General features: G+C 38.9%; 1 protein-coding gene across 2 annotated transcripts in view; it reads left to right on the top strand.

Annotated features, from left to right (window-relative positions):
* Positions 1–18,637, top strand: part of Ppm1d (protein phosphatase, Mg2+/Mn2+ dependent 1D) — a 44,526-nt gene extending 25,889 nt beyond the window's left edge. For both annotated transcript variants that reach the window (XM_004870386.3, XM_087191452.1), the window contains exons 3-6: positions 752–876; positions 13,306–13,496; positions 14,427–14,669; positions 16,938–18,637. In XM_004870386.3, coding sequence (XP_004870443.1) covers positions 752–876; positions 13,306–13,496; positions 14,427–14,669; positions 16,938–17,495 — 1,117 coding nt within the window. In that variant the 3' untranslated portion in view covers positions 17,496–18,637. The remainder of the gene's footprint in view (positions 1–751; positions 877–13,305; positions 13,497–14,426; positions 14,670–16,937) is intronic.
* Positions 18,638–19,096: the final 459 nt, after the last annotated feature.

The raw sequence follows: 19,096 nt of genomic DNA, 5'->3' as shown, positions 1-19,096 counted from the left end.
ATAGTTCTCTTGAGTTATATCCTATTGATTCTTAAGTATAAAAATATTAAATTTTATTACTATTTAATATCTTTTGATTTATAGGTGCTCTTTTCCTCTCCTTAGTTATTTGAGTCATTAAGACATCTTCCTTAGGGGCTGGGGATTTAGCTCGGTGGTTTCGGCGCCTGCCACACAAGTGCAAGGTCCCAAGTTCAATCCCTGGTACCAAAAAAAAAAGACATCTTACTTACTTTAGTTACCTGAGTCATTAAGACATCTCTTTGACATGATGTCTATTCAGTTTTCTTTACATTGTTTCTACTTAGTTTTGGCTGGCTGAGGTTAGTTGACTCTCTGAATTCTCCTCACGTAACTTAACCTTTTTATTGGTGGTGATGGTACTAAGTATTGAACCCAGGGCATTTGCACTGAGCACCATTCCCAGCAACCCCCTACCCCTTTTAAATTTTGAGACAGGGTCCTGCTAAGTTTCCTGGGATGGGCTTGAATTTAGCATCCTCCTGGCTCAGCCTCCCAGAGTGCTGGGATTACAGGTGTGTGCCACCATCTTTGGTTTAATCCTGCCCTGGGTTTGTTTGGTTTTGTTTGTTTGCTTTTTGCCCTGTTTTCTTTTTCCTTTCTGAACAGAACTGTGGCTTATGCATCCTTGTAAGATGTCCTTATGTTATGATGATATAATCTTATTTTACTCCTTATTGAACACCGGGAAATATCTTAGAATATTTATGTGAACCTATTTATTTTTTAGTGTGATGAACAAGTCTGGAGTGAACCGTGTTGTTTGGAAGAGGCCTCGGCTCTCTCATAGTGGACCTGTGAGAAGGAGCACAGTTATTGACCAGATTCCTTTTCTGGCAGTGGCCAGAGCACTTGGTAAGTAGGACTTGCTTATGGTGAAGTCATGTTCGATTTTCTGCAGTGTATGATATAAAATAAAAATGGACTGAGTACTCAATTATTAATTGGTACGTGGTTATAGTAATGATGTAACAATATTGTATCTTACTTTTTAAAAACCTAATTGAGGGGAAAGTTAAGGCATTGATCCTAAGTCGTCATGTTCAGTGTCTTTGAAGCTTCCACTTATGCTTAGAGACATATGTCTATGCCTAGGGTTAATGTTACTCTTGAAATTACTTTTAAATACCCTTTCCTATTTCACTCCTTAATATTCCTCCTAAGAGTGTTCAAAGATCTTCTTTTTCTTTAGCTGCAAAAGTAAATTGTCCATAACAAAAAGTTTTTTCTGGTCTGTTTTTGGATAGAGGTTTAGAAAATTATAGAAATATCTTGCCTTGGCTAGATGAGAGGGGTAGTTTTTCTTAAAAAAAAATTATCTGAGAAAACACCAATTTGTCCTCTTTTTCTTTTAGTAGATATTTGAGTCTGAATTGGTATTAGGCATTATAATAGATTTATAATGCAGATTTTCTTCTGGCCTCGTGGGGTAAAGTCTTATAATTGAGGAAATAAGCAAGAAAAAAATAAGTTTGCCTGGGTTTGGTGGTACATACCTGTAATCCCAGCTACTCCAGAGGCTGGGGCAGGAAGATTGCTGCAAGTTTGAGGCCATCCTGGGCTACATAGTGAGTTCAAGGCCAACCTGAACTACATAGTGAGACCCTGATCTCTTAAAAAAAAAAATGAGGGTCTGTAGAAAAATATACCACCCATGTACTCAAGTGGGAGATCTTGACTTGTACTAGGAACTGTCCAAAGGCTGGCTGGAGTTAAGGTGGTTTAGTGGCCTGTGCCTGTAGTTCCTATACTATGAAGGCAGAAACAAGAAGATCTCAAGTTCTGAGTCAGCCGGGAGCGTGGTGAGACCCCTGCCTCAAAAATCAAAAGCAGCAGCAGTAAAACAAAAAAAGCTGGAGTCACTAAAGTAGATATGGGCCATGCTGTAGTAGATATTTACACCTGATCTAATTGTTGTGGGAAGCATTGTAGGATATTCAACTACAGAGTAACATCAGATAATTTGCCTTTTAAAAAGATCATGCTGCCTACCATTATTTATCTTTGATGGTCATATGCACACATATCTAATCTTCATGAAGTCTACAACCTAGTGGGAAATAACAGATAATAAAAAGGCACTGTGAAAAGTGCCATAAAGAAATTAAATAGGTGGTGTGCTAATAATTGATGGAAAGGATAGAGTGTAGCAGGGGAGAACTACTTTAGAAGAGATGATGGTTCTGCCACCTGCCTTGCAAGTGCAAGGTCCCAAGTTCGATCCCCAGTACCAAAAAAAAAAAGAGAGATGAAGCTGTGTGTGGTGGCACATGCCTATAATCCCAGTATTTTTAAGGCAGGAGAATTCCAAATTTGAGCCCAGCCTAGGCAATTAATCAAGGCAGAACCACAACTATGCAAGGGTCCTTAGGCAGTTACAGTAGTATTTGTTTGGCTAGGGGAGTGCAGAGTATATATTCTATCTTCCTACTAAATAACACTGGTTTTCTTCCATACTATTTGCAGTCTTAGTGTAAATATTCCTAGTCAAGATCCTTTTAGAAAACAGCAAAAGATCTGGTATATAATGCCATTGTGGCAACCAGATCCTTTGTACTACAGTTTTGAATCTAGTAAGAACAAAACTTTTTTTTGAAAATTAAGGGTGGAGAAGCAGGTGTGATAACACATGGCAGTAATCCCAGCACTTGGGAAGCTGAGGCGGGAAGATCATTGTGAATTCCAGGCTAGTTTGGCCTACATAGTGAGTTCAAGCCCAGCCTGAACTGCATAGCAAGTCAAGACCCTGCCTCAAAAAAAAAAAAAAAAAAAAGGGAAGGGGTGCTGACAGTGTGGTAGAGTGGTAGGGCACTTGCCTGGCATCCATGAGCCCTTGGGTTTGATCCCCAGAACTAAAGAAAAATAATTACTTCCTCCTAGTGACATTGGTGTCCTTTGACAGTACCCTGCTGATGTGGTTGGGTTTTCTTGGTTGCCTGGAAGTCTTGTTTGCATGCCTGGTTCTCTAGCTTCTTGTTTATTTCTATGAGTAACCTGATATTTTTTTTTTTTTTTTTTTTTTTTTTGTACTGGGGATCAAACTTGGGACCTTTTGAGCCAGGTGTTGGCACACTGAGCTAAATCACCGACCTTGATTTTTTTCTAAGTAGCCTTTTTGGCCTAAATTAACCTGAGCTGGAAATTGCAAGCACAGAATCCTAACTAGGAAGCACAGTGCTTAGTCTTTTTGAAGTATAGGAATTATCCAGTGTGAGTGGAGGTGAAACCTTAAAATGAGGGTGGAGATGAGGACACTTACCAGAAGTAGAAGGAACGTGTAGGCCAAAGTAAGGTATATGGTGAAGACATTATAGCTGACCAGGAACTAAATCCTATGAGGTCTGACTTTTAGACTATGGTAAAAAAAAAAAAAATGCTTTTGGACAGTGGGGTTTGGTGGTGTATGCCTATAATCCCAGCACTTGGGATGCTGAGGCAGGAGGATTGCTCCAAGTTTGAGGCCAGCCTGGGCTATACACTGAGTTCAAGGCCAGCCTGAGCTACACAGTGAGGCCTTGTCTCAAAAAGAAAAAGGGGAAAGAAAAGCTTTTGGAGGCAGTTGTGCCTGTGGCGCATGCCTATAGTCCCAGCTGCTTGAGAGGCCTAGGTGAATGGATTGCTTAAACCTGCAGACGAGCCTGGGCAACATAGTGTGACCTCCATCACAAGAAAGAAAGAAAGAAAAAACACTTATGGGCACCAAATTCAATCCCTAGTACTCAAGGGGTGGGGGAGAAAAAAAGTACCAGTCCCACCCTGAGGATGTCCTCTTTCTCTCTTCCTTGCCTCCAGTATTAGGGACCGAACTCAGGCCTTCACACTGTGTTACCTCCTTACCCCTTTTTATTTTGTGGTAGAATCTAACTAAATTGCCCATTCAGGACTCAAACTTGGATCCTCTTGTCTCAGCCCCCTTGAATGTTGAGATTACAGGCTCCTAATCACCTTTCAAATGTCCCACTGTTTGCTTCTGTTGGCAGTGGCCATTAAATTTCTTTCTCTTTCTTTCTTTCTTTCTTTCTTTCTTTCTTTCTTTCTTTCTTTCTTTCTTTCTTTCTTTCTTTCTTCCTTCCTTCCTTCCTTCCTTCCTTCCTTCCTTCTTTTCTTCCGCCTTGTCTTGTCTTGTCTTTTCTTTTTTCACCTGGGATTGAACTCAGGACCTTGCACTTGCGAGGCAGGCAGAGGAACCACTGAGCTAAATCCCCGGCCCAGGCCATTAAATTTCAACATGAGTTTGGAGAGGGGACAAACATTCTGTCCACAGTCAGTATCTACCTCATACTGTTGTGATTATTGAATTACTTTATATGTGTAAAGTGTTTAAATTGTGCCTGGCACATAGTAAGTGCCCTATAAATGTTAGCTGTTACTATTGTTAATATTTATTGATGTAGGGCAATGACACAGTCCAGTTCGTTTTTAAAGGGTCATTTTGTCTCCTCTGTAGCCAAGAGTATGGAGAAATAAAATTGGAGACAAAGCTGGGCCCTGGCCCTCTCCATCTCAGTACTCTGGGAGGCTGAGGGATGAGGATCACAGATATGAGCCCAGCGTGGACAACTCAGCAAGACCCTGTCTCAAAAGAAAACAAAAACTAATAAAAGGGGTAGGGATATAATTCAGTACTAAGTCCCTGAGTTCAATCCTCCGTACCATACATACGCACATACACAAAGGAGGCAAGGGTATCATTAAGAAGCTTGTTGTAAGATTCTAAGCACTTGACTTATTTTATAGATTTGTTATTGTGGAAGTAGGACTAGGAGGTTGTCTTAAGTGACCCAGTGATTTATAATATAGCATGTGAAACAATTGATCTTCCAGTTGTTGGCAATGAAAAAGAGATAGAAAGGTAATAGTAAGCTGTTGCTGCTTACATTTCAGGTAGAGGATAAATTTCAGATTGACTACAGCTATTTGTAACATTAGTGACCATAGAAAGGGGGCATGAGAGGAAAGCAATTGATATTACTAAAGGTAAGTTTTAAGATTCTTAAGTGATTGTAGAGGAAGATAAAAAGAGGACTAGGAGAGAGGTAGCAGGAAAATCAGATTTTTCCAGTTCAGATAATTTTACCCAAGTCAAGTGATATTTCAGTCTAGAGCAGTCCAGACAAGTAATTAAATCCCTGCTTGAGTATCTTCGGTAATCTTAATATTTCAAACTCTTATGTTACTAAACAGCTGTAATTGATAATTGTATTGTGAGTTGAAAGTTTGCCTCCTTGTTACTTCACATATTTCAGATATTGGCCCTCATTTTGTGTGCTAAACAAAAATGGAGCAGTGTACTTATTTGTCTGTTGCATAGTGACAATTAAAAATTGGTTAACATGTTTCTCTGGTCTTTCCTGTAGGCTAGAGTACTGATTTTATTTTATTTATTTATTCATTTATTTTTGGTACCAGGGATCAAACTCGGTTCCTTGCGCTTGTGCAGCAGGTGGCGAAACCACTGAGCTAAATCCCCGGCCCTAGAGTACTGATTTTAGATTCTTCACTATATAGGTGTGTGTTGCTTAAAGATGTGACTGTGTTTCGCAAAGTGTATCCTTAGGTGATTTCATTGTTGTGCAGCCATTGTAGAGTATACTTATACAAACTACTTGATGTAGTCCCTGGATGGAATCGAGATGTGGTAACCAAGAGGTGTATGAGGCTGCTGCTGAGTAACGTGGCAAACTTACAGTAAACTTTATTTTTTTAACAAAGAAAAATGAGTACACTCTCAAGTAATGATAAAAATTTTATGGGCCCCTAGGATTTAGCTCAGTGGCACTGTGCCTGTCTGGCAAGTGCAAGGTCCTGAGTTTGATTCCCAGTACCAAAAAAAAAATTATAGTAAACACATAAACTAGTAGCATAGTCATTTATTGTTCTACACTGTATATAATAGTATGTGTATGTGCTATACTTGGGAATGACTGGCAGCTCATTAGCTTTGTTTATACCAGCATGACCACCAACTTGTGAGTAATGCATTGTGCTATGACAGATGGCTACGATGCCATTAGGTGATAAGAATTTTCAGCTCCATTATTATCTTGCGGGACCACTGCCATATAGGTGATCTGTCATTGGCTGAAATGTTGTTACATGATGCCTGACTGTTTTTGTCATGTTCTTATACATGGTTCCTCAATAAATGTGGTTTCACAAATTTCTGTCTTTGTTCATTTTTTTTCTTCTATTATCTTTATCCAGTTTTAGGATTAGCACAATGTTGAGTTCCTAAAATGAGGGGAAAAGTGTTCCTTCTTTTTCCTGCTTTAATTGTTTGATATAATTTATCAGTTGAAATGTTTATGAGCCTGTTGTTGTCATATAGGTAGGTTTTCAAGCTAGGAATATACTTTCTTTAATAGGTGCTATTCAAATTTTATATTTCCTGCAGAGTTAGTTTCATTAATTTGTCTTCTAAGTTACTTCTTAGAAGTTGTCAAATTTATTTCAAAAAAGATTTTTGTAATATGCTTTCTGTATCCTTTTAAATTCTGTAAAATCTGTGGTAATGTCTCCTAGATCTTAATATTGTAATTTTAAAAATGTATAACTGATATTGTGTAACAGGAAGAAAAGGTCTAAAAGAGCAGGGGAATTGGGAGGGGTAGGGAAAGGGAAAAAAGGGAAAGGAAAAAATATGAGAAGAAAAAAATGGAAACAAGGTCTTTGTAAATAGGGAAGGGTGGAGGGGGTGAAGGGAGGGCAAGGGAAGGGGGAATAAGAACCAAGAGACTCATGTAATGGTACAAGATCCCAATGATGAATGTAACTGTATTGTATACCTAAAATGTACCAATAAAGTTAATGGGGAAATAAATAAATGTGGTTTCAGAGTTCAGACAATCTGTAACGTGTGATCCCACCAGTTTGAAATACATTGGAAATACAGGTTGGGCATCCCTAATCCAAAAATTCAAAATCTGAAATGCTGCAGTATTTGAAATTTCTTGAGCACCAGAAGTATGGCACAAGTGGAAAATTCTACGCTTGACCCATTGTTATGGGTCACAGTCACGATACAGGCTTACTAACACTATTGTAGAAAATTACCTTTAGGCTATTTGTGAAGTAAATTTTGTGTGTAGCCTTGAGTCCCAACCTTAAGGTAACCCATTATGTATATGCATGTATTCCAAAATTCAAAATTGAAACATTTTTGGTTCTAAGCATTTTGAATAAGTGATAGTCCTGTATTATTTCCTGCTAGGAATCCTGGCGTTCTGACTGTGATTAACTTTCAATAGTCATATTGCATTGGTGGCTAATTAAGCTCAGATTCCATCTTATATTTCTTATGAACTGCTACCAGATCATTTATTGTATATGCTGTTGGTTTTGATTGGGGTGGTATGAAAGTGAGGAGATAGAGACTAGGTACTGGCAGCATGAGTTCCTTGCAGAATACCTTTTGTATTGATTAGTGGGTTGGTGTGGATTTGGAGAGATCTTCTTTAGCTTATTTCATATTAACTACCTGGAGAAAGAAACAGAGTGGATAGGCTGCTGTTTTCTGTATTATTCAGATATTAAAAGTTCTTAGGCAGAAAGATATTAAAATATTTCTCCATAGACTGCTCAGTTGAAAGAATGGCAGTAGAGAAATTCCCATGCAACAGGGTTGTTATTGTTATTGTTTTTGTTTTTTCTTTTGCACTATGGGGGATTGAACCCCAGGGATTTTGCACTGAACTGCATCCCCGCTCTTTTTTTTACTTTTTATTTTGAGACAAGGTCTCACTCTCACTGAATTGCCCAGGTTGGGCTCAAACTTGTGATTCTCTTGCTTCAGCCTTCCAGAGTTTCGAGATTACAGGTGTACACACTTGACTCTGTAACTCTTCATACATTTGAAATTATTCAAATATTTTGAAAAGGTAATAGGTAAGTGGACTTCTTTTCCTACCTTTAATAAATGTAAATCCTCTGTAAAACAAAGGGTGATAGGCTAACACTAATAATAAGAAATGTGGCCGGGGATTTATCGCTGTGGTCTTGCCGCCTACTGCGCAAGCGCAAGGACCTGAGTTCGATCCACAGTACCAAAAAGAAATGTGATAGGAGTATAAGGTACGAGGCTTAAGTACAGAATGTTAGCAGTGTTTCCAAGAGAGAGCTGTTTTCTTCCTTCTTTCCTTTTTTTCCCTCTTTTATTTGTTGTTTCTTTCCTTTCTTTACAGTACTGGGAGATTGAGCCCTGGATTCTAGGCTAGCCTGGGCAACATAGCAAGACCCTGCCTCAAAAGAAAAAAAAATGTAGCCAGGCATGGTGGTGCATGCCTGTAATTCCAGCACTCAGGAGGCTGAGGCAGGCAAGTTGCCATGAGTTTGAGGCCAGCCTAGGCTACATAGCCAATGAAGTATGTATATAGTTCAGTGATACAGAATTCATTTACCTGGTTGTGAGACCATCACCACCATCCAAGCTACATTTGTGTTTTAAAGAGACGATCTTGATTGCAGGTTTGAGAGTAGACTAGAGGAGTGAAAAGTTGTTGGGAAACTTCATGGGAAGCCACATACAAAATAGAGTGCTGGAATGTTCTGCATGTCCTGTGAATTGTTGGCTGCCAAGGTACCACAGGGGCAAGCAGGTGTGCTGGAGTCTGAGGAAAGGCTTCCTCTTCTCTGGTGTCACTTCAGCACCCTCTACAGGGAAAAAATGAAAAAATAGCCTTTGAGCAGGCAACCATGTCCGCTGTGTCCAACACTCCTTCAGGAACCACAGAAATGATGTTCGCGATTCTGTTTTAGTGACCAAACACTAGACTTAACCTAATTATGACACTAGTTATTTGATCTTGGATAAAGCCCCGTAGACTCCTTGATTTGGTAAAATAAGGGAACTCACTATGAATCCAACGAGTTTGTTGAAAGTTGATTCTAGGAAGTTTTATTTTTGTTTGTTTGTTTTTTGAGACAAGGTTTCACTGTATAGCCCAGCCTGGGCTTGAACTGATGGTAGTCCTGCTTCAGCCTCCCAAATTCAGGGATTATAGGTGTGCATCACCACACCTGGCTTCTAGGAACTTTTTTTTATTATTTTTGGTACTGGGCATTGAACTCAGGACCTTGCGCTTTCGAGGCAGGCGACAGAACCACTGAGCTAAATCCCTGGCCCTCTAGGAACTTTTAATAGCAAATATAAAGCAATTTGAGCCTCAAAACAAATTATAGTAGATACAAGTTAAAGTATATCTAGTAAAGCCAGGTGTGGTGGCGCAGGGCTGTATTCCCAGCACTCATGAGGCTGAGGTGGGAGGATCACCACAAGTTTGAGGCCAGCATGAACTACAAGTAACATCTTGTTTCAAAACAAACAAACAAACAAACAAACAATCCCCAGTGCCAGGGCAGGAAAAAGCCCTTCTTCTGGAAATATTTTGAGGTTTTAGTGAGAAAGAAAAGAATTAGAGATTGGCAAGATATTGGAGACCAGTGATTTGAGAGTTGTCAGTAAAAGTATTTTTTACAGGCTTGAGGGCCAGGGATTTAGCTCAGAGGTTCCGCTGCTGCCTGCCTCGAAAGGGCAAGGTCTGGAGTTCAATCCCTGGTACCAAAAAAAGAAACAAAACAAAAACAAGCTTGAGAATATTGTCTGACAAAAGTGATGTACATAGGGACCGGGGATTTAGCTCAGTGGTTTCGCTGCCTGCTGCGCAGGCGCAAGGACCCAAGTAACCCCCCCCCCAAAGTGATGTACATAAATGCTTATGTATGCATAGATATCTCCAGCAGGGAAAGAATAATGCTGTTCTCTGTATGGAGGAACTGGGAGGAATAAGGATGGAAAGGGAGAGTTTGCACTGAATACCTTTCATACCTTTTGGGTTTCGTACATGTGTAGATGTTACCTGTCCAAATATGTAATTTACTTTAAAAGATATTTATGAGTGCCAGGGATTTAGCTCAGTTCCGCTGCCTGCCTTGCAAGCGCAAGGTCCCAAGTTCGATCCCCAGTACTAAAAAAAAAAAAAGATACGGATGAGCTGGGAGCAGTGGTACAAGCCTATACAGTAAGTCCCTGACTTACAACCAAGTTTTGTTCCAGGAGAATTGTTCATAAGTCAGATTCATTCATAAGCCAACAAAGTGCGTCTTAGTACACATGTGAAAGTTCATAACTCATATGTTCATAAGTTTGGGACTCGCTGTAATCTCAAAATACTCAGAAGACAGAGACAGGAGGATTGCAAGTTCAATACCAGCATGGGCAATTTAGCAAGACTTTGTATCAATGAATAAATACATAAAAAGGACTAAGCATGTAGTTCAGTACAAGGCCCTGGGTTCAGTCCTTAGTACGTCTCTCATAGATATAAATGTTGATTTAAGTGCAGGAAATTATAATTCTTCTTCAAGGTCATCTAATCTGCCTTAGAGTGAAAATTGAAATTTTTTTTATACCTAAATCTTAGTTTACACATACTAGGGACTCTGCTTCTATATAAATTATTCTTATTTGGAATAACAGTATTATCCAAGAAATAGGGGAAAGGTGCTTTTGAAAGTTTTGGGCATCATTTATGAACTCTATAATTGCTACCTTAATATTTATCTTAATATTATCTTAGCAGTCTCCATGTTCATTTTTATCAACCGGGCAGCTTTGTTTTGCTGGTCTAAAGAGTTAAATATCATTGTAAACCTGTGTGGATTGTAATTGGTTTTTAGTGCTCACATTTTCTCTGGGTGCTCTAACAGTTGAATTGCCTCTTTGAAGAGGCCTAGCTGGCAGTGAATTTTGCTATTTTAGGGTAGAGTGGTTGATTTGAATTTTTCTTCTTTTGGACTTTGAGCATATTTGAATTGGCTAGTATTTCTGATGGGAGCCAATGGGGAAGTTAAAGGAAAGGAAAAGACAAAGAACTTCCTTTTATTCACAAAAGAGTTTGAGACCATCCTAGACTGCATGGCAGAGCAAGACAACATCTCAAAAACTTTTAAAAAATAATCTTGGTTAATTTTGGGTCTTTGTCTTTCCCTGTATGTTTTAGAGTCAGTTTATCAAATTCTACAAAAGTTCTTCTGGGGTTTTGAGTAGAATGACATTGATTTTGACTTTACAGTTACTTGGGGGAAGAATTAGCACCGTTATAATATTTAAAGTCTTCCTCTGTGAATGGGCTTGTTTTTACAGTTTTTAAAGTAATCTTTTTAATGTGATAGAATCTATTTCTATAATCTCTCCATTGAGGGGTTTATATCACTTTTGTTGAACTTATTTCTAAGTACCTTAATCTGGTTCATTGTTTAAAATTTTTTATTTTCTATCTTTTGTAATTATATAGAAATACAGTTGACTTCTATATATTGGGTTTGTATTTAATAATCTTGCTAAACTTTGCTAATTTCTTTTTGGTTTTCCATGTAAAAATGAAATTAGGTGAAATCAGGTGTAGTACACACGTAATCCCAGCTACTGGGGGAGTTGAGACAGGAGTATTGAAAGTTTGAGACCAGCCAGGGTAATTTAGCAAGACCCTGTCTTAAAATTAAATTTAAAAAAGGGCTGTCCTGGGCCAGGGATTTAGCTCAGTGGCACCACCCCTGCCTGGCAAGTGCAAGGTCCTGAGTTCAATTCCTGGTACTGGAAAATAAATAAATCAATAAAATAAAAAAAATTTTTTTAAAGGGCTGGAAATGTAGCTTAGTGGTTGAGTGCTTGCCTAGCATGGAGACTGCCCTGGATCCAATCCCTAGTTCCCCCCCACCCCATCCCAAAAGAAAGGAAAGAAAACTGCAAATAATGATAGCTTTGTTTCTTCCTTTCCAATTCATCTATCTTATTTTTTGTCATTTTACTATGTTGGGAAGTATCTCTGGCCTAGTAATGGAAGAGAAATGATGATACAAGGCGTAGTTTTCTTTTTCCTTTTTTAAAAGGGGAATACTTTAAACACTTTATCTCTAAATTAAGGGAAGGTGTTTGCTGCAGAATCGTGTGTGTGTGTGTGTGTGTGTGTGTGTGTGTGTGTGTGTGTGTGTGTGTGTGTTGCTGGGAACTCAAACATGGTAGGCAAGCATTCTACCACTGATTTATGCCCCCAGCCCCTGCTACAGATTTCCGATGTACACTCTTCATTAGGTTAAGACAGTTCCTGTGGGGTGTGGTGGCACATGCCTGTAATCCTAGCACTGGGGGGAGGCTAAGGCAGGAGAATCACCACATCACCACTCAGAGTTCAAGGCCAGCCTGAACTACAAAATGAGACCTTATCTCAATGCACTCCTCCTAAAGTTTCCTTTTATTCTTTGTTTGTGGAGATGTTTTTAATCATGAATAATTTTTTTTTTTTTTTGGTACCAGGGATCAAACTCGGGACCTTGCGCTTGTGAGGCAGGCAGTGGCACTATTGAGCTAAATCTCCAGCCCAGTCATGAATAAATTTTTAATATTTTCAAATGCAAAAACTAAAAATAATAATTCCAATAGTCTCCTAGATAGCTTTCTGAAAGAGTTAAAGACATCATATTACAGGGATGCATGCCTACCTATGTTTATTCTAGCACAATTTATAGTAGCTAAATCTTGGAAGTTGTCCATATTCCATCAAAAGATGAATGGATTTAGAAAGTAGTATTTATACACAATGGTGTATTACTGTGTCATAAAGAAGAATAAACTTAAGTCATTTGTAGGAAACTGGGTGCACCTTGAGACCATTAATACTAAGTGAAGTAAATCAGACAAATGAACTTAAATATCTCTTCTTTCTCTTTCTTTCTTTCTTTCTTTCTTTCTTTCTTTCTTTCTTTCTTTCTTTCTTTCTTTCTTTCTTTCTTGTTTGTTTTTGTTTTTCGAGACAGAGTCTCACTGTGTACTTCAGGCTGGCCTTGAACTCATTATGTAGCCTAGGCTGGCCTCAAAATCAGTGATCCTCCTGCCTCAGCCTCCCGAGTGGTAGGATTACAGGCATATACCACCACACCTGGCAAATAGCACATATTTTCTTACATGAAAAACCCAAAATGTAAAGAGCAAAATAAAAGCTAATAGGAAACAGACACATCTTTTGCAAAAGGGATGGGGGACCAAGAGGTGGAGGGAGAGGGGAAGGGGACAAAGAGAGTTAAGATGTGTTTTATACATGTACCAGCTCCCCATGAGGAATGTAATCATTATGTACTCCAGACATGTACTGTGCTAAAAAAAAAGATTGAAAAATATTCTCGAATCCTTTTCTGCATCTGTGGAAATTAACATGAAGATTTTCTTTTTCAGTCTGTTGCAATGCTGTTAGCTTGGAAGTAATACTTTCTGCTTCTGTTCCCACTCCCCAGGTGATCTGTGGAGCTATGATTTCTTCAGTGGTGAGTTTGTGGTGTCTCCGGAGCCAGACACGAGTGTCCACATTCTTGATCCCCAGAAGCACAAGTATATTATCCTGGGGAGTGATGGGCTTTGGAATATGATTCCACCTCAAGATGCTGTTTCAATGTGCCAGGACCAAGAGGAGAAAAAATACTTGACGGTGAGCAGTGACTCAATCATTTTTGTTAATACTGGGCTTGGAACCCAAGGGTGCTTTACAGCTGAGCTACATTCCCAGCCCTTTACATTCCGTCCCTCCCCTCCTTTCCCCTCCCCTCTTCTTCCCTTCTCTACTGTACTAGGGATTGAACCTAGGGGTACTCTTGACAGAGAGCTATAACTTCAGCCCCTTCTAGTTTTTGTTTTGAAGATAGGGTCTCACTAAGTTGCCAAGGCTTGCCTCAAACTTTAAATCCTCCTGCCTTAGCTTCTCATGTAGCTGGGATTAAAGGCATATGTTACCACACCTGCTCTCCTATCCTTTTCTTTTTTGGTGCCCTGCCCACCTCTTTTTTTTTTTTTTTTTTTTTTTGTGCTGAGGATTGAACCTAGGACCTTTGCTTTGAGCTACATCACCAGGTTTTTTATTTTGAGACATCTTCCTAAGTCACTCAATCTCCCAGGCTGGCCTAGAAGTTGTGACCCTTCTGCCTCAGCCTCCCAAGTAGCTGAGATTGTAGGTGAATGTCACAATGCCCAGCATCAGAAGTTGTCATATTAAGAGGAAATTGGCCTTTGCAATTAGTTTCTAAACATTCCCAATAGTCTTATTTGTGAATTATGTTCATTTGTTCATTCATTTATTCATTTTTCCTCATACTGGAGATTGAACCTAGGGCATTTGCACTGAGCTATACCCCAACCTCCCCCACCTTTTTGTTTTTTGAGTGTTTTTGGAGATGGGATGTCCAAGCTGGGCTTGAACTTGTTTTTGTGCCTCCAGAGTGCTGGGATTACAGGCATTTACTAACATGCCTGGAATCATAAAGTAACAGGAATACTGTTTCTTGGTTAAGAAGATAAGGATGCATGAGTGAAATTTAACCATAAGCCCTTGTGAATTAATGTTCTCCTGTTTTTTAAATAATAGGGTGAACATGACCAGTCTTGTGCCAAAATGCTTGTGAATCGAGCACTAGGCCGCTGGAGGCAGCGTATGCTTCGAGCAGATAACACCAGTGCTATAGTAATCTGCATCTCACCAGGAGTGGACAACCAGGGAGACTTCACCAATGAAGATGAGCTCTATCTGAACCTGACTGACGGCCCTTCCTACAATAGTCAAGAAACCTGTGTAACAAATCCTTCCCCGTGCTCTACACCACCAGTCAAGGTGGCTTTCCCTTTTTAAGTTATGTTTAATAGACAGAATTTCTTTGGTTAATGTTGCTGAAAAATAATTTTTAGATTCTTTTTTTTTTTTTTTTTTTTGGTACTGGGGATCGAACTTGGGACCTTGCACTTACAAGCAGGCATGGTGCCACTGAGCTAAATCCCCCGCCCTTTAGATTCTTGATAAAACAGGATTTTGGCTTTGAACTAAGTTCAAGAAAGTAATGGGTCTTTGTTATATAACTTACTGTCAGCCTTCTTTATATCAGTACTAATCTGAATGTCGAGTGTGTAGCATTTAATAGAAAAGTGATTGTGGCCTCTGAGGAATATTAATGTTTGGAATTTTATCAATTCCCTGCCAATGCTGTAAATATTTACAAAGCATTTAGAAGTTGATGAAACACTTTCATTTGTAATATTTCATTTAAACCTCTCAACTCCAATAGTACTGATTCTGTGATTCCATTTTATGAATATTAGAACTGGATTAAATATTTGAACTTAGATTAAACTGTCTAAACAGGGTTCTGTATGATATCATAGACCTTAGCCCTACTTGTTTATTAACATGGATAAGAAATTTTATTCCAATTCCTTATCCCTGTTAATGTGAATGAGTTTAAGATAGGCAGAGAAGGGGCCAGGGATTTAGCTCATTGACACCGCACCTGCCTTGCACATGCAAGGTGCTGAGTTTGATCCCTGGTACCAAAAAAAAAGATAGGCAGAGAAGCAAATTTAAATGGGTACCACATTTCCCATTTTCTGATTATTTAAGAACTCAAATAAAATATTTGGTTTTATTTTCATTTATATATTTTTTCCTACTACCAAAATCCATAGTAATGATAACTACATGCTTTTTTTTGAGACAGGGTCTCACTATGTAGTTCAGGCTGGCCCGAAACTCAGCCTCCCGCATGGTAGGATTACAAGCATGCACCACCATGCCCAGCAGAAAAATTTTTTAACAGTGAAAGACTTTTATTAACTCCCCTCAGAATACTCCCATTTGGGGAGGAGACTTCTTCTCATTTTGAACACTTTCCCCATCATTCTTGCCACTTTCTGAAGCAGTTTTTTGTTTGTTTTTTTTTTGGTACTGGGGATCAAATTCAGGACCTTGTGCTTGAGAGGCAGCCAGGCATGGTGCCACTGAGCTAAATCCCCAGCTGAAACAATTCTTTTGAGGTGGGTTGGGGGTTGAAATACAAGGTCTAGCTATGTAGTTCAGGCCAGCCTTGAACTCATTAAATATCTCAGGCTGGCCTCAACTGCTGATCCTCCTACTTCAGCTTCCCAAGTGCTAAAATTATAGGCATGAGCCACCACGCCTGCCTCTGGAAGTCCTCTTTTGTGTCTTTAGATGTGCATAGTTTGGCTGCTTCAGTATCCTGAATTGATTCAAAACATTTACTTTTCTTGGTCATTTTGACTTCAGAGAAGTGTCAGAATTTGCATGGTGCCAGATACAGAGAATAAGGTCGATGAAGACATACCATAATTTTTTTTTTTTTTTTCATACCAGGGATCGAACTCGGGCCCTTGCGCTTGTGCAGCAGGCAGCGAAACCACTGAGCTAAATCCCCGGGCCTATATTTTTTACAAGCCTACCTTTCCATTGGATGGTGTCAGGTAGCACCGTTCAATACATTTTTTATCATACCTCATAAAGACACTCATAAAAGAAAATTTCAAGAACTGCTTCAGAAAGTGGCAAGTAGCTGAGCATAGTGGTGCATGCCTATAATCTCAGCACTGGAGAGGGTGAGGCAGGAGAATTGCCATGAGTTCAAGGCCAGCCTGGGCTGCATAACCAGACCCTATCTCAAACATAAAAACAGGAAAAAAAAAGGAAAGAAGGTGGCGAGAATGATGAGATAGGCATGTTTGAAGTGGGGTAGGGAGAGGGTATTTTGTGTCTTTTACTATAATAAGTTTTTAAAAATTTAAACTCACCATATTTTTAAATCAGCTCTTGTATCTTTATTTTTGGTTACCTACCATAAACAGGAAGTATTTGTGACCACATGAATTTTAACTGATTTTGGATTGATTATTTTATTTCCTTTATTATCCCGAATGCAGGGTTCAGTGTCATATTACCTTTATGTTACTTTCGTCTCATCCAGGTTGCCCCCATAGATCCTTTCAAATAGTTCAGAAAATACACAGTGAACAAATGAGTGAATGCATATCATGTTTTTGACATCTTCGTGCCTTCTTAAGGAGCTTAGAATAATTTGTTTTACTTCTTGTTTTTTAGTCACTGGAAGAGGATCCATGGCCCAGGCTGAACTCTAAAGACCACATACCTACCCTTGTTCGAAGTAATGCCTTCCCAGAGAATTTTTTAGAGATCCCAACTGAGATAACTCGAGGGAGTGTCCAGGCTGTAGTCATATCCTCAAAAGATCCAGAGCCACTTGAAGAAAATTGCACTAAAGCCCTAACTCTGAGGATACATGATTCTTTGAACAATACCCTGTCAGTTGGCCTTGTGCCAACAAATTCAACAACTACTATGTTGGACCAAAAAAACTTAAAGATGTCTACTCCTGGTCAAATGAAGGCCCAAGAAGTTGAAAGAACCCCTCCAGCAAGCTTTAAAAGGACATTAGAAGAATCCAACTCCAGCCCACTTATGAAGAAGCATAGACGAAATGGCCTAAGTCGAAGCAGCAGCACTCAGCCTGCAAGCCTCCCCACAACCTCCCAGCGGAAGAACTCTGTGAAACTTACCATGCGACGCAGACTTAGGGGCCAGAAGAAAATTGGCAATCCTTTACTACATCAGCACAGGAAAACTGTTTGTGTTTGCTGAAATGTATCTGGCAATGAAGTTTTTCCGTGTTAGAATTTGAGGGCTTTTTAAATTTGGTGCCGTCGCCAGGTGGGGTGGCACACGTCTGTAATCCTAGCACTGGGGAGGCTGAGGCAGGAGGATTGCTGTGAGTTCGAGGCCAGCCTGAACTGCATTGCGAGACCCTGTCTCGAAAAAACAAAACATAAATAAATTTGGTGCGGAGTTGAACTTTTTTTTAAGGGGACAAAATAAAGAATATACAATTTGACCTTTTGGAATTTAACAGTTTTATTCTGGCCTTGTACTTGCTTGTATGATAAATGTGAATTTTGTAGATGTTAGGGTATAAGTTGCTGTAAAATGTGTGTAAATTTGTATCTTTCACACAACTAAGTCTCATACTCTGATATACAATAATTGTGAAAACAGGGCTAAATGTTTAAAAAAATCAAAAGAATCTATTAGATTTTAGAAATACATTTAAACTTTCTAAAATGCTTATTCACATTTTTGTATAAGTCATACGTGATGAAAACACCACCTTTTTAAAATAAATTATTAAGCAGACTGGAAAAGTGATGTATTTTCATAGTGACTTGTGTCCAACTTAATGTTTCCTAGAGACTCCTAGGGTCTTTTAAAAATTACTTTTATTTTTTATTTCTAATTTCATAATTCAGAGCTACATTTTTCATAGAAGTGTTGGGCCACGCTAAAGTAGTTGGATGTTACCCTCTGTGTTCCAATTAAAATACTATGCAGTATCTCTTTCTTCAGTAGCAGTTTTCTAAAACATCACCCAGATATACTCACTGAATCTTTGGCATAGAAGGTGTGTTTGCTTAAAATAGTGCCCTTCTCAGTCATCCCAGACCAGTGGCATTATTAGGTTGTAAAGTAGTAACCTTCTTCTAGTGTTTGCTTAAAATACGTGAAGTTTTTCTTGCTATTTCAATAACAGATGGTGCTGCTAATTCCCAACATTTCTTAAATTATTTTATGTTGTATGGTTTTCATCAATTATATGAGTATGTTTGTTCATGTAATAAATCAGTGAATAATTCATGTTGCTGGATTTTTGGTAGTGGTGATTTATTTTAATGGTATATAGTGTATTGTGCTAGGAACATGCTTTAGAGTAATAAAATACATAACACTCATTCTTGCACTCTGAATTTTTAATTTAAATATAGAATATACAGAACAGGCCAAATATCCAAGAATATGATTAAGTCAGTTATGATTTATGGGTATTTGGTAAAATAGTGATTAAAAATGAATGGCATTGTAATCCCAGCACTTGAGAGGGTGAGGCAGGAGGATTACCTGAGTTTGAAGCCAGCCTGGGCTAGGCTATGTAGTGTTTAAGTCCAGCCTGAACTACATAGCAAGACCCTGTCTCAAAAAAAAAAAAATTCAAAAAAAAAAAATATGCTTTGGTAATATAACAATGTAAAATACTTTGACCTTCCTTTTTTAAATTTCCTTTTTTTGAGGAGGTGGTACTGGGAATTGAACCAAGGGCCTTCACACATCCTCAGCCCTTTTTAAGTTATTACTTTGTTTTATGAGACAAGGTCTCCCTAAGTTGCTAAATTGCCCAGGTTGAGCTCAAACTT

The sequence above is a fragment of the Heterocephalus glaber genome, unplaced genomic scaffold (genome assembly GCF_053883595.1).
Source record: "Heterocephalus glaber isolate CG9 unplaced genomic scaffold, H.glaber_assembly_v1.0 deba00001564, whole genome shotgun sequence".
Taxonomy (NCBI): domain Eukaryota; kingdom Metazoa; phylum Chordata; class Mammalia; order Rodentia; family Bathyergidae; genus Heterocephalus; species Heterocephalus glaber.
Note: the sequence above shows the minus strand (reverse complement) of the source record. Positions and strands in the feature narration are given on the sequence as shown.